At 37.8% G+C, this 16,125-nt stretch overlaps 1 protein-coding gene across 2 annotated transcripts in view; it reads left to right on the top strand.

Moving 5' to 3' along the window:
* Positions 1–16,125, top strand: part of Lvrn (laeverin) — an 86,145-nt gene that overhangs the window by 22,593 nt on the left and 47,427 nt on the right. For both annotated transcript variants that reach the window (XM_058585978.1, XM_046465863.2), the window contains exons 2-4: positions 7,548–7,690; positions 8,879–9,018; positions 12,130–12,256. In XM_058585978.1, the coding sequence (XP_058441961.1) occupies positions 7,548–7,690; positions 8,879–9,018; positions 12,130–12,256 (410 nt within the window). The remainder of the gene's footprint in view (positions 1–7,547; positions 7,691–8,878; positions 9,019–12,129; positions 12,257–16,125) is intronic.

The following is a 16,125-nucleotide window of genomic DNA, read 5'->3' as shown; positions in this document are numbered from 1 at the left end:
TACATTCCTTAGCAAACAAATTGTTATCTGCAGGAAAAGTGGAGACCCCAAATGCCAATAAGATGAATATAAACTACTCCGAACGGGGTGAGGGGACTTCTGTGACTCTTACACAGACCAGATCCCAGAACTCAGGGAGATAAGGATAATTCCCCCTAACCATAAAATCTGAACAGGTTTCAATTAGAACTGGTCAGCATGAGTCACAGTTACCTAAAGTTGTCGTAGAAGTGGGGACTTGAAAGTCTCATGCAATCCTCCTGTCAGTCAAAAGTCTAGAGGCAAACCTGGATGGGACTCTCTGGAAACCTCCCTGGGATACCCAATAAAACTGGAAGGCAGGAGAAGATTGGTTCCTTCTCTCAGAGAGGATCCCACTTTTCCCTTGACAGTGTTCCTTATTCCCTTTTCATATCCCTTCTAATAAATTCATGTCTGCTACTCTGAGAGACATGTCTGAAATCATTCTGGTATGATCACAAGAATTGGAGTGAAGAGAGAAGGGGTCTTGGCCCTCAGCTTTAAATTAAGAGGGTGGAACTTTTCAAGTTTCCTTCTATTTTTAATATTCAATAAGTTTGATAAGTCTTCTTAGAGATTTATCTATTTTCTTAGCCTTATGTAACCAGGTTTTTGTTTTATTGATTTTCTCTATTATTTCTTTAATTTCAATTATCTATGCCTTGATCTTTATTATTTCCTTTCTTCCCCATACTATGGACTTCATTTCCTTTACTCTTTTTATATTCTTCAGTTTGATACAAGGACATTAATTTAATATCCTCCTTTTCTAATATAGACCATTAGTGTTATAAATTTCCTGATATTTCTTTAGCAACTTGTCACAAATTCATTCAGTGCAAAATATTTTCTAAGTTCCATTTTGATTTCTTCTTGGCTTCATGCGTTATTTAGAACATTGTTATTTTACTTCCAAATATTTGAGCATTTTCTCATTGTTTGTACTGAGTTCCCAACATTTAAATTTTTATGTTATTGAGCACTGGATTTTTGTTGTATCGCTTTAAAGAATATTGATCTGTAAGATGAGTATGTAAGTTACTTGGTGATCCTCTTGAGCCTTGTTTTTAAGCTGAGAGCAACTCTGCCATGACTTCTACTTTAGTGCCTCTTTAGCTCAGTACTAGACATTACCTTTCTTACTTCTTCTACACAAACCACCTATTCTAGGAATTTCTATGCTCTGGCTTGTTGGAATTCAAACAACTCCTAGTACTATGTGAGCTCTTGGAATTGTTCAGCTTACGTTCCCTGGTACTTATTCCTTCACCAATGTTCTTCCTTTGTCTGACCTTATAAAATGCAGATTAAGGCATACATCCTAATGTAGTAAAAATACAATTTCGTTTTTCTCACTGTCCTTTCACAGTTTAGTCTATGGGATTATCTTTCCTATTCCTGCACGAAGACTCCAGCAACCCATAATTTTCTGCTCATTCTTGGGTGATGATCTACAGTCACAAAGTCAGAGGCAAAAACAAGGAAATCCAGGGGAATTCTATGAAGATTTCCAGAGGTCTTTCTCAACACAGCTGCTTCTCTCTTCTACTCTACACTGAAAATTTTAGCTGTGTAGGTCTTCCTGAGCACTAATCTCTGTCTTCTCAACTTAGTGAAATCATTGGATTCTCTTTCATTTCTCCTCCCTGTGCTATAGTTTAGAAATTGCTTCCCAGAAGAGAGACAGGGTGATTGTGGAGTTCACCTTGTCTTTTCCTGGGGATCACGGTTCTGTGCTTCTTGTTTTCTAATGTCTAAATTCAATTGTTTATTATATTTTGTCAGTGTTTTTAGTTTTTTTTTTTCAGCATAAGGCTGATTTCAGTCAGATTTTCCCTCCTGGTGGAAAATAGAAGTTTTATCCTGTCTAAATTTGGAAATTCTATTAATTATAAGATTAATGTTAAATCACCTTCATGATACCTTTGTTAGATTTTTAGTATTTATTAAATTATATACTTGAAGTTAGGCAGGGAACTAAAAAGGGCCCCAGGCTTGGGAGCCTGGACCCTGATTCTAGTACCATCCCTGCCACTTACTAGTAGTCTAAGTTGTGTAAATTTCCAGTGTGTCAGTGTTCAAATCTGTAAATTAAGATGGTGGGACTCTGCAAATTCTCTTCTACTTTCTAAATTTAATTAGAGAGGATCTATATCCCTACTCTTATATCCTTAGGAATACTTCTTTCATTTTTGATCATGGCATTCCCTTGATAAAAGATCAGTAGTAGTTGGGAGATATTTAGAGAAAGGAAAATAGAAAGATCCAGAGAAAGAAGTATGAAATAGTTGCAGGAAATTAGGATTAGGTTTGAGGAAAAAATAAAAGCAATGTGGCATGATCAAAATCAATCTCTTTCTGTACATGTAGACAGAGTGAAGAAAGAATTGAAAAGACTTTCTTGTAGTTTCTTTTTATGCTAGGAAACTTGGTACAGTGCTTAGGGTATGACACACAAAATAGATAATTGAGCAATATTAGGAAAAAATGTGGATGTCTCAAAACAAGGCCAGTGAAGTTAAGTGCCAGGCACATCAAGTTGATGATGTCATAGAGGGAAGAGGTCATTTCATTACCTATGTAAGCATTGAACCCATGGATTTCATTGACTAAGCAGTTTTCTCTGGGAAATGATTTTGATAACCAAATATTTAAATCCTGCATCTTTTGCAAACATACTGAAATGGCATACCTCATAATGCTATAAAAATACAAGTTTGTTTTTCCCACTGTCCTTTTACAGTTTAGTCTATGGTATCATCTTTCCTACTCCTATAACTCCAGTAACCTATAATTTCCTGCTCATTCTTAGGTGACAAATGATCTATTGTCACTACATCACAAATACATTCAGAGGCCAAAAGGAGAAAATCAAGTCTTGTGTAATACTCAAAACTTTGAATTTTATTTACTGTTATCTCTCCTTCTCACCCCACTGCATCCTCACTCCCTACTTCACAGTTGGCTCTGAATGGAAGCCACAAATGTAAGCAGTAGGAAAAACAAGAAAATTCAGTGACCAATGATTCAAATCTTTTATGAAGATTTATGAAGGTGAGGAGTAGTTGATCTCCATTTCTCCACCTCCTGTTTCTAGTCCTCCCTGCTGTTTTGATAGCTGCCACTTAAATCTCACAAGGGTGCAGAGGGCAGGGGCCACAGAACTGGGTGAAACATAGGGCAAGTACTTCTTCTGGCCTAACAAATGTCTTTATCCTTTAAGATATCATTTTGTTAGACTCTTCATGGTTTTCCTGCTGTTTCACTTTCTCCTGTCATTCCCCTAATCCAGCAGGATACTTATTTCTGTGTCCTGATGGTCACTGTGACTCTCGGTCCTTGAACATCAAGTAATGAATCTCCACTGTCCTTCAGCTTCTTGCAGGTGGCTCTACTGGACAGGACAAGACAATCCTCATCCTGGCTTACTTTGTCTCAGACCCCACAGCTCTCAAGGAACACTCATACAACCCTTGCCTGGGACTGTAAGTGTCCCAAATTTTTGCTTCTGAAGCAGTCAGTTCTCTTGCCTTTTGCATTTTGCCTGGTAGGAATTGTTAGATTCTGGCCACAGTGTCAATTTCAGCTTTCCCATAGTGAGTTGGACACCAGTCTTTAAGTCTTTTATCCTTAAGAAACACTTTTACTGTTCTCTGAGGGTCTTCTCCCACTAGACTAGGGTTAGAGGATTGACCTTTTCCTATCTCCCTGACTTCATGGAAAGCTTGGCAAAATACCCACTGCTAGCCAAAAGATCTCTTCCCTGGTCTCTTTTGTAATCATTTCTTACCCTTCTGTGTCTTTTATATCTAGCTGAGAATCCCAAAAGGACCCCCAGTAAAGATTATTTACTTTGAAGATCTTCAAAGCATGGTTTGGCACCTTTCTTTGGAATGTTGAATCTATTATATTTTGTTGCCTGGTGGAAACTTCAGTTTTCAGATCCTATTACACAAGTAATAAACAAACATGATTTATGGGCCAATCCTTGAACCACAGTCCAGTGGTGTAACATCTGGCTCTACTAAACATTTTGATTTCTAAGTGTGTATTGTGTAAAAAAAAATTAAGTAGGGGTGGGGGAAATGACTCTTAAAGAGTTTTACTTAATCTTTGACCAGCTCTGCTGTTTAGCACTTATTAACTAGAGCTGCAGGCATACAGAGTTCAATAATTTGGAATGAAATACCTTACTGTGTGTATATAGTAGGTATTTTTTAATAAGGTAGTAGATTTATTCCCCAAGGGCATCATGTGGTTCTTGACCACTGAGATCTCTTCCAGCACCAGAGAGTGGCAAGTCCATTTCTTTGGCAAGACAAGAGGGCAGGAAAGTGGCACTGCAAATATTTCCACATTAATTCCCTCACCAGTTGACCACTCTAAACATAGACTTAATGTGCACCATAATAACATGTTTCAGTAAAATTTGAAGGGAGAAGACAGTGGTGGATGGTTCTATTTTTTTGAGGTCTGAATAGCCTTATGGGGTTACTTGACTCCATAGCAGAGGGGTGAGGGAAGACAGCACCCTTAGGACACCAGATGTGACTTAGTGAGATCCTATATGCTGCTGATTGTTCCTGACCTTTGTAGTTAAGATTGAAAACCAAAAGGACAGTTTGTATAAATCTAAGAGGGAACTAGTTGAATAAGAGTCAAGTGAGTTTCTTCTATTTCACCTCTCTGGAGACCTGAATCATGGAATTGGAAGGCATTTGCTTGATGTTTGATTTGTTCAAATGGTTACTCTCCAAGCTGGTGTCCTATTTGAGCCTGTAGCATAAAAGTTTGCCACTTCCTTGAAGAGTCTTGTTTTCTCCCTACTCTTCTTGTAACTTCTCTGAGATTCCTAAGTTTTGTGATGTCACAGCAGTGGAGAGGTTATCATCAAGCTTTATTTTTTGGTTTCTATTATAAAAACAATAGTCATCTTTTGGTTTTCCATATGTATAAACATGTTTTATATAATTGGGTGTGCTTTTTCACTCTGCACCACAATTTTTATGTTAATATGTCACCATCTGAACAAGTGCTCTGTAATTTCATAGTGCTATTGACTTCCTCAAAGTCATGCATGAACCCCCAAGGGGAGGGTTCCCCAACTTCAGATGACTCAGTCATGGTCACCTCATGGGCTCTTTATCCATCTTTGAATCACAGTTTTAGCATTCTAATTGACCTTCAAGATCATCTAGTCCCATACCTGCCTTTTAAAGAAATGGATTTCTAGATATTTTAAGCAATTTCTCAAAGTTACACAAATTTGTCTATACTGAAGATACCAAGCAAAAACTCATAAGGATGAATTCTCTTTTGATATTTTTTCCCACTAAGCTGTCAGGTGAATGAATATTCTCTACATTATCCCATGTCTCCTAAAAACAGCAGCTAAAACTATAAACAAATGCCAGTATAAAAAACACTACAGGGCTGGGATTGTGGCTCAGTAGTAAAAGTGCTTGCCTGGCATGTGTGGGGCACTCAGTTCAATTCTCAGCACCGCTTATAAATAAGTGAATATAATAACATCCATCAACAACTAAAAATATATATTAAAAAACTCTACAAAATTACTTCAATATTATATATGCTAATATTAAGCTGTTTGTGTTTTATAATAGCTCCAAGACTGAGAAAATGCTTATTCAATTGCTATGAAACAGCTTTTGTAAAGTATTGTAAATGATACAAAAAAATGCATAATCCCTAACTTCTAGTAATTTTTATCAGAGAAAAAAACAATTATTATTCAGCTTGTGGTCAGCTCTAACCCTACAACCTCTTTAAACCATTTTGTCCCATCATTCCAGACATGGAACACCTATTAAAACTTAAATATAATATATAATATGCATATAGTTATATCATAGTATTAATAATAATATAATTACATATAATAATGTTAACTATGTTAATGTCAGTTAATGTAATAATATATATAAGCTCTAATTTAGAATTTCCAATATATTTTAATACACCTGTGCAATTTCTTTGAAGTAGTCACAGAAATTAAAACTTGGGATTTAGGGGCTAATGCATTTGTAATTAGTGATTCCCAACCCTCCACCCCTACCTTGTAAATACTGCTCTTTGATTTCTTCTCTGATTCATCTGAATCAAGAATGATTTCTTAGATTAAAAGAACTATAGGATAATTCAAATGTGATATTTTGGTAAATTTAGTCCTTAACATTATAAAAGCTCAAACAGCAATAAAATAGTATCATTATGTTTTTTTACATGGACAAACTGAGACTCAGCAACCTTATGTGACTTGTTCAGGATTTCCCAGTTAGTAGGAGAGGGATCAGGGTCTTATAGTTATATTGGGTGGTGTTAGAGCTCACAGGCTTCCTGCCAGTCCATGCAATAGAGTATAATAAAATAGGAAAAAGCAAATAGCAAAAAATGCTAGTTACAAATTATAGTTTTGTCCCAGTGAAGTTATAGACACACCAAATTATCTGACTATAAGAGGTTTCCAAATGTGTCCCGGTGCCCCATGTGTCCTTCCTAAAGCTGTGTGAATTTTTTTGTTAGAAGAGAAGCCTTATTGTGGGGAAAAGAAGGGTTCCCCAGGGTAAGGAATGGACACACCCTTTCAAGATATGTTTGTTGAATTCACCTTTTCCAAGAATTGGGCCTGAAGCAAGAATAAAGGGATCAGAGATAATAAGTCTTAGGATCCTAATTGACAAAAGATTTTAACATTCACAGCAGTCATCTAAAGACAGGGTCCCAGGTCACCAAGCGGCAAGTGGGATAATAGGATTTCAGGTTATTTGCTAAGATCCCTGTTCTTGTCTAACTCAGGCAGTGTTGTGATCCTGACATCATCTTGTTTGTTTAGGGAACCTTGTTCCCAAGATTTTCCTTATAAATTATCAGTGCTCTGTGAGATAATGTGAGTTTTGTGTTTTTCCATGGAAGAAGAATAAGCAGCAGTAGAGATTTGGCGAATATATGTGGGTAGCCACATATAACTAAAAGTTGTTTTGTTCAGTTGGCATGAACCCATAATGTTTACCCCCAAGGGTGTCCAAAACAAAACCTTTCATAAGTTTTCAACCAGGAAGAAAAGGGAACGTTTGGTAAAAAGAAAAGAAATATAGACATTTTTCAAACTGACTTGATGAAGGCTGAAAGCAATATACTATCCTCAAAGAAGTAATCCTCGTTTTAAGAAGGCCAGTTCCTCAAAATACAGGCATGTGTATTTGCTATGTTTGTTTCTATTTTGTTTATAAAGTGTTTTAAAGGTTTATGATGCAATGAGGAAAATATTATTTTGTGGTTGAAAATTAGAGAGTTCTTTTTTTATTTTAGGTCTTACAGGAATTCTAAGGTGCAGTGAGAACTGGAGAGAGTGTTATGGGAGCGCAGTGAGGAAGACGCAGAAAAAGTACCCGGCTCCTTCCCACACACCAGACTTAATTATAAGCCACAATCTCTCGCTCTTTTTTTTCCCCCCTTCCATCAATTTAGACAAAAATAAATGAATTTTTCTCCAAAATGTATTTCAGGGCCCTCTTAGCATCTCAGATGGAACCAACATTTGCCAGGAGTGTTTTTCCTTGTTTTGATGAGCCAGCTTTGAAGGCAACTTTTAATATTACAATTATTCATCATCCAAGATATGTGGCCCTTTCCAACATGCCACAGCGAGGTAAGTAATACTTCCTGTCATTACAGAAACATAAACCTTGCAATAGCTTTTATGATGATCGTTTTTCTATGCAGTGTGCTAGTAGTTGTGGCCTGTTCGAACTGGGGAGAGCCATCACGTAGGTATGTATCAGCCCCCACATTTTGGAGATGATAAATCCTGATTCTTTTTGCTTTAGAATCCAGGGCTGTTAACTGTTCTTATACATTGGCAGCCTACCTACCCGATAGTTTGAGTTTCAGCTATTGATCATGAGTGATAACCAGCTAGTGGACTTGGTCTGAATCTGATACACAGGTGTATTTTATTTGTCTCATGTGATTTTTCTTTTGATTAAATTAGTTCCAATTTTTAAAGGTTCAGACATTTCATGTAAAAATATAGATTTTTATTGCTTCAAGAATTCATCACCTCTAACAACACTGGACCTGCAACTTTTACTGATAGCCATCAGTTGCAGCTGAGAAATGTCTCCCTTCTGCAGGCTGGCCTCCATCCCTTAACCTGTCATTGTCTCCAGCACTCAAGGTTGGCGTACACCAGCCCCTGTCACATCAAATGCCTAGCTCTCATGAACATTTGGGTTTGCAATTTCAGCCATAAGCTCTAGATTGCCTCTGCTGGTTACCTTGCTGAAACCTGAGAATGGTAGAATTGTATCCAGGCAGCTCTAGATTAAGCACTGGGGGAAGTGGGCCAGAGTAGGAAAGAGAAGTGGGTAGAAGAGAGAAAAGGCAGATTGGGGATCAGATTTACAGGCCTCATAAACTTGACCCTTAGACAACCCCATATAACTCAAATTGCTGACTTAGGCCCAAGACTTTGTCCTTAGGTCTCCTCTTAATATACTTTTAATTAATTTATTTGAAAAATTAATTATTGTTAATTAATTGTACATATTTGCGGGTACAGCGTGATGATTTACTATAGGTATGCAATGTGTACTGATTACATCAGGGTAATTAGCTTCTCTATCTCCTTGTCATTACCTTGTGTTTGGAGTCTGGGGTGATTGTAGTTTACAATAATTTAATGCAGTTTTGATGGTGTAGGGATAGTAGAGAAATCTAAATGCTAGAACATGGGGAGTTGTTGGTAAGTGGCTGGAAACTGACTTGACAAATTATTTTAGAGTTAAATTTTATTGCCTATGTTTACAGTGATTTGGACTAAAACACATTTCTCTAGGTCAGTCTGAAAAAGAAGATGTGAATGGAAGCAAATGGACTGTTACCACTTTTTACACCACACCCCACATGCCAACCTACTTGGTCGCACTTGCCATATGTGATTATGACCATGTCAGCAGAACAGAAAGGGGCAAGGAGGTAAGGAAGATTCATTAGGAAGGAACAAGGAATTGACTGCAATTATTCACTTACTCTGCCTATATCTGGGTGTTATGCCTATATATCCAATTGTCTCTTCTAAGCCCTGTTAATGCTTTTGGTGTGGTTTTGCAAAATGAGAGATAATATTTCCTGCTACTGCTCTGAGGAGGGGTTTCCATGGAAGCCACTCCTCAAGGCAAGTTCTGAGCACCCTCTTCTTGTTTCTGCCTTTGCAGAGGATGGGAAAGAACAGGGAGAGCAGCCACGCTGTTACCTCAAAGCTCAGATTTAGTATATATTGTACTTAGCCTCAAGTGCTAATGTAGTCTTGAAACTGGTGATACTCAAAGTGTTGAATACCAATTGGGGCCCAGGCACCAACCAATCAAAATAGACACCAGCCAGGGGCAACTGCTGTGTCTGAGATGGTACATGCAGGTAAAATGTCATCCCTGCCTAGAAGCTGGGCTGCTGTGTTCCTCAAAGTCTGTGTGGGGTGCTCTGTTCTGAAATACCTGATTTCCATCCAATAATACCCTCAGTACATCATAAACTTTTAGGAAAATATTAAGATTATTGTGATAACTTTATATACTGTTCACCTCCTATCAGAGTGCGGAGGTAAGTAAGGCCAGAGCCTTCAGCCCATTTCTTTCTACTTGCATTAGTTTCATGGGGTTGAGAGAGATCAGGCCCTACTGAGTGTGACTGAGCCACACTGGAGCCAGAGATCTTCCAGGCTCATACCATTGACAGGTAGAGATGAGGAACTGTAGGTGAGCCAAGCCATCAAGGGGGGAGAATCTGTCAAAGCTGTTCCTTGTACATTCCTTCTAACCTAATGAATTAGTAATACTGTCTTGGATGCAAACATAAGCTTGTTATCTTCCTATGCTATTTACCCCAGTCTGATTTCCCTTACTGAATAATTACTAGGAGATCCTTGGCATTCATAGATATAATATTGGTCAAGAATAATTTTCACGACATACCTCGACAAATCTGCTCAGGCATGACTTGCAAACTAGTGAGAGACCCACAGTGGTCACTCGGAATCCACCCCTCAGGTTGCTTGTTGTGGTCAGTGCTGCTCAGCCAACAATTCTTAGAAAGAAATAAAATCTGTTACTTCATGAAAGATCACCCTATAAAGAATACCATCTGCTATAGAAACAAGGAGGAAATGGATTTGCATGCCTCATAAAGTAATATTCTTAGCCAGAAAACTGAAGTTTGGGTTGAGTTTATCAGTGGAATGTTGCATTTGGCTATGGCTCAGCTCTACAGTGTTGATGAGTCCACCATATACTCTACAGGGATACCAGAATGTTTGCTTGGAATAGTGTCCAGCCTATCTAAACATTGCTCATTAAGTAAGAGATAAAGATTTAGTGGAATGGGGAATGTAGTTAATGTGAATGTGAAGTATGAGGATAAACATAGGAGACTCATAAGTAGGGATGGAAATAACTCTGAGTGGAATTTGGCATACACAGACATTTTCAAAGATATTATTCTTTTAGATGTCAAGACCTGCTGTTTTCAGTAAGGACCACCAGAATACAGTGGTGAGCCAGGTATTATTTGGAAGGAACTTCATAGCTGCATCTCCAAAATAATCCTTACCATTTTGTGTTCCTTGCTGCATTTCCAGGGGCTACACATTCCATAGTTCACCTCACTTTGGGCTGGAAGAATGGTCACTTATGGGAGGAGTGTTGTAAACTGAAAATTAATATGTAAACATGAGTTGTCAATGCTATTATTTTCTGGAAGGCTACGGTTAAAACACACACATTATCTCCACTGTGGCGAAAGATGAATATTATTTCCACCTTTGGTTGATCAGGCTTCCTGTCACCTCAGAAGTTAGAACTTGAGAAGGGGGAGAGTAGGTGTAGTGCAAGGGCAGGGTGCAGTTCTGAGGTCATCTTTCCCTCTGTAATGAGGCCTCTGCAGATCAGAAGAGGCAGAAAGCAATGAAAGGAACCAGGCTGGAGGCTCAAGAACAGGTGGTTGTATTTTGTGCAAGAGGAACATTCCTGAACCTTCATGTAATTCAAAATTCACATAATTCAAGACAAATTTTCCAGTGGAAATAAAAGCATGGTTAGGTGAATGTGTTCTTGGAGTACATAAGCCTGTAACTATTGTTCAGCTTTTGGGTTTTTTGTTTTTTTTGACATTTCCTCCGGTGTTTTTAGAGAGCTCTTTCTTAAGTTAATTGCATTCACATCAGGACATATATTTTAATATCCTCACCTCTAACTTTTGCTCCAGGCTTTCTTAATTTTATGTATTTTCTTTAGCATTAACAAAACTATCCTATTAAAATTGTTTAGATGCTATAGTTGTAGAGTATTTTATACTTCCATATTGCAGTAGTAATGAATGTTAAAATAGTGGAATATTACTCAGAAAAATCACAGATAAAAGTTCCCAAGGACTCAAAAAATAGTGTGGTTACATAAAACTGACAAAAGACAGCAGAGCTTCCTTTTTACCATCTAAAGTGGAAGTGTCCTTTTGCAAGAGAATAAGCAGAGAATATAATTTACTTGCTTTAATAGGTCTAAAATTATTAAAATTTTAATGGACTTTTTAAAATTAGGGGAATTAATTATATTTTAAAATTTGAAAATAAGATGGGACAATTAATATTTTAATTGCTGAAAACCATTTTAAATTTATATAATTTGATCTTCCCTCATTTACACCATATGGTATAACCACCACTAACAGCCCAATTATGTTTTGGGTCATTAGAAATATATCCTGAAAAGGGAAGAATGGATTCAAAGTGTCCTTTTATGTAGAATCTGCATTTTCTATGGGATGGTGGTATGGACCATTCCAAGGGTTGTTTTTCAATTACAGAGTAATGCATATTACTGTCAAAAGTCAACATTACACACTTTTGGATCTTAACTCAGTCAACCGTCTTCTGGGGTTTTCTCAGCATAAGTATTCATTGAAGTGTTTTAAACATGGAGCCTCTGAAAAGGTAAGAATTTGGCTGTAGAGCTATAGGAAGATGGAGCAAGCAGGCTGCCACTTTTCCAAATCTCTATTGGTTTTCCTAATCACTGCTGAATTGTTTTGATTTAGATACACATCTGGGCCCGGAAAGATGCCATTGCAAATGGAAACGCAGACTTTGCTTTGAACATTACAGGTCCCATCTTCTCATTTCTGGAGGATTTATTTAATATCAGTTATCCTCTTCCCAAAACAGGTGAGGCATCTTTTCTTCCAATGCAATTGGTTTCTTGTTATGGGGCCCTTGAGTTGAGGTCACAAGGTGCTCATGGGAGCCTTTAAGGACTTACCTTCCATTGTTATGTTTTGCATCATCTGAAACCATAGAGGCCTATCTGTTCTTTCTCTGTGTGGTGCCATGTCCCCAGCAGGGATTCAAAAACTTTGGGGTTTAAATTCCTCCTGGGCACTCACTGGCAGCTCACTTCCTCCAGATCCTTCTTTCCTTTGTGTTCTGGGCTTTTCTCACATAATGCAAGTGTGCTGTGTGGGGTTCTGGATCCTTTTAGCTAGTGGGCTTGCATGACATACTCCACTTCCCTTCAGTTTTTTTTTAATATTCTTTAGCTCTGAGTCATTGGATTAGGACTTGGTGGTCACATCTGTGAATTTTCATTGTATAAAATTGGAATCATGTGTGAATAAAATATGATCCTGGAGGTGATATGTAAATATTTTATTGCTCATAGATATGTGGTATGTATGTAAAATTGTATGAACCACTCAGTTCAGAAAGTTGCTCAAAGTCTTTTTTCTCTCTAAATGGAGAGTATCATGTAAATATGTTTTATTCCTTGGACATGTTAGTGGAAGTCTTAGAAATAGGACACTCTGCCTGTAGTGGCAAACGGTGAAAGAAGGTGGGGAGTAAACATTTGAGGCCTGAGGCTCTGGAACACCAGAAAGCCAGAGGCTTTGCAGCTCTAAGATTCTGCTAAGAGGGGATAGTGAGTGAAGGGATGGAACCAACTTCAGCCCAGTGAGAGATTCTGGAGGTGACATCTGTCATTTATGGGATTGAAGGCAGCAGAATGGGCTTGCAGATGAAGCTTCTAGCATTTCTTTGCTGGAGGCTCTCAAGGTGAACTTTGTCTAGACAAGAAAAATTCCATTTGTGTTTATTTAGATGAGAGTCCAGAGTTATCTTGTTCCGTTAAGGCACCCCCATCCAACTAATTACCTTATTATCTGTTACACCCACCCACTCACTTCTTTCCTACCCCTAGTTCTCTCTAGTTTACATCACCAATATCTCTATATAGAAGTCCTCGTCTGATTTTACTCCCCTTCCATTTTGCCCCGCATTCTGTCCTTCCATACAAAGCCAGAAGGATCTTTTCAGAGAAAAATCTGATCACATTTTTCAGTCCTCTTTAAATCTGCCTTGTGGTTTCCCAGTTCCCAGAGGATAAAGTCCCAGCTCAGTACCATGTCTTTAGAATGGTGCACCGACCTCTTCAGGGATTTCTCCAATTCCTCAGAGTAGAAAGATGTTTGAACACAGTCTTTGTCCCTTCCTATGCTTCCATCTCCCTCTTGTTTCCTCCCGTTTCTTGCACATGCAATTTGTACATCCTGGACTGTCTTCTACTCAACTGGCTAATTCTCATCAACTCAGTGTCCCCTCCTCCCAGAAGCCATCCTTGACTTCTTCCCTCAGGCTTCCACAGGATCCTGTGCACCCCTCCACTTGAGCCCTTGACAGGCTGTATTCTAATTGTCTGCCCCATTTGATTGGGAGTAACCAGGGTCAGGATCTGGATTGTCATTTACTTTGTCATTTACCTCCAGAACCTTGGCAGTGATTCTCTCTGATGGTAACCAGTAAATAAATTCAGGGTGGGGCGTGTAGGATGATAGAGGAATAAATACATGTAATCAGTTCCGCAATGCCACTAGTTCTGACTAACTTATCACCTCCTGAATAGTGAAATTGTATGTGCACTTTAAATATATAAAAGCATAGCACCCTTCATAGCATCTTAGCCAATGTTGCCCTATAAGTACCCATAGGTGCTTAATTAATACTTCATTTCTATTGATAGATGATTAAAATAAGAAGTTTCTCTATTGCTGGATCTTTAGAAGAAAGATAAACTAATGTATCTTAATTATTTCAACTCATGGTGGAGTCACTAACAAAACAAAACAAAAACAACAATGCCTTTCCCACCAGCAGTTCCCACATATGTCATTCTTGGTGAGTCAGAAGTGAGTTATTGGTTAACCCATTCTCTCGATGAATTCTGAGCTCAGAATCTAAGATAATATAAATTGTATTTGTATATCTATAGTAAGTAGTAGCATTTTTTTTTCTGGTGTGGCTATCCTTTTAACTCACTTTTTTTAAAGTCAAAATTTACTGAGCAAATACTGGAAAATAACAATTACTTCCCTAGGTGCCAAGTCAACGTAAAAACAGAAGGTGGGTAGGGCTCTGCTCAAGAAACAGAGTTGGGGAAGCAGCTTCTACATGTCAGAAACACAAGTAACAAATTATATCAGCAAGAGATAGAGTATTAGGCAAATAAGAGTCTTAAGAGAAAGAGGATGAAGAAATGGTAATTGAAGTGTCCCAAATATATAAACATCTACAAATAAGTAAGAAAATACAACCCAACAGAAAAACAAGTTAGATGAAAAGAAAAGAGAGTATATGTGGCTAATAAATTTATGAAGAGATGTTTTACTCCATTAGTAATCAGAGAAATGAATATCCAAGGCCACAGTGAAGCATCATTTTATATTCGGTTGTCAGAAAGTAAACATTTTAATAAGTGGCAGCTGTTAGAGAAGATGCAGTATCCTTAATGAGAGTATCAATTATTACAACCATTTAAAGCATATTTATTCTCTTTCAGTATTGACATTAGAATAACATTCCTAAATAAATCCTTAAGAGAAATCTAAATACACATGTACTAGCAGATGTCAACTGGATTATTCATAGCTAGCTGAGCACAGTGGCCCAGCCTCCCAGAGGCTCATAAAGCTGAGCAGAAGGATCAACAACCTCAGCAATTTAGGGAGGCCCTAGGCAACTTAGGAAGACCCTGCTTTAAAATAATAAATCAATAGATAAATAAATAAGGCTGGGGATGTGGCTCAGTGGTTAAGTGCCCCTGAGTTTAATTCCTGGTACCGAAAAAAGTCATAGCTGTACTTTTTATAATAACCCCAAAATGAAAACAACAAAATAGTCATTGATAGGAGAAATGATGAATAAATGATGGTGCAATTTTCCATTATGTAAAATTGGTATAGCAATGAAAATAAAGCACTTATTCAACTACTCTGAATTTTGTTACAAAACTAAACTATATATTTATGTATAAATATATATACATACATACATGATAATATTTCTTTAAAGTAAGGGAATGGCAAATATAAAATGTGATGGAAAACATATAGCTTGACACCCTCTATTTAAAGGGTTGAGTGGTAAATGTACGCATGTTTATATTATTAAAATAATGAGTTAATCATTTGAGTCAAGTAAAACAGGGTCCTGTGTGAATGAATGTTAGTTTATCAGGAAACAAGGATTTCTCTTAAGTCTAACTGCAGCTGAAGTATGAAATGGCTTCTTAGAGCTGGTGAGATTGGACGATTGGACCACAGATTTCAATAACATTCACAGATTGGGCAGAGGATTTCCTGGGATAGCAGACAACATGAGCAGAGAAAGACTCTGACTGTGGGGAGCAAGAGGGATTGGGTTGGCTGGCTGGAGCAGAGCAGTTTTTTGTGAGAGAAGTGGGTGGGTTGGTAGGTGGGATGGGTGTGGGTGCAGGTAGTAGGAAGAATAACTGAGGTGGAGGTAGCTAAAGACCAACTGTGCCCATGGCCCGCTGAGCAATGGAGGTGCTAAGCAATGGACTATGGGGCTCTTGGCTGCACACTCCTCCTCATGGGTGTAAACTCAACTTAAATATTCAGCATAGCACAATTTAGCATGTTCATTAACAAAGGTAGCATGGACTAGAAGAATGACATTTCTTCCATTAGAAAAAGAAAACAAAAACATCTATTATTCTAGTTATAAATATAAGTAATAAATAA

Source organism: Marmota monax, unplaced genomic scaffold (assembly GCF_021218885.2).
Source record: "Marmota monax isolate L192 unplaced genomic scaffold, Marmota_monax_Labrador192_F-V1.1 WCK01_AAM20220418_F8-fsc00097, whole genome shotgun sequence".
NCBI classification, from domain to species: Eukaryota; Metazoa; Chordata; class Mammalia; order Rodentia; family Sciuridae; genus Marmota; species Marmota monax.
Note: the sequence above shows the minus strand (reverse complement) of the source record. Positions and strands in the feature narration are given on the sequence as shown.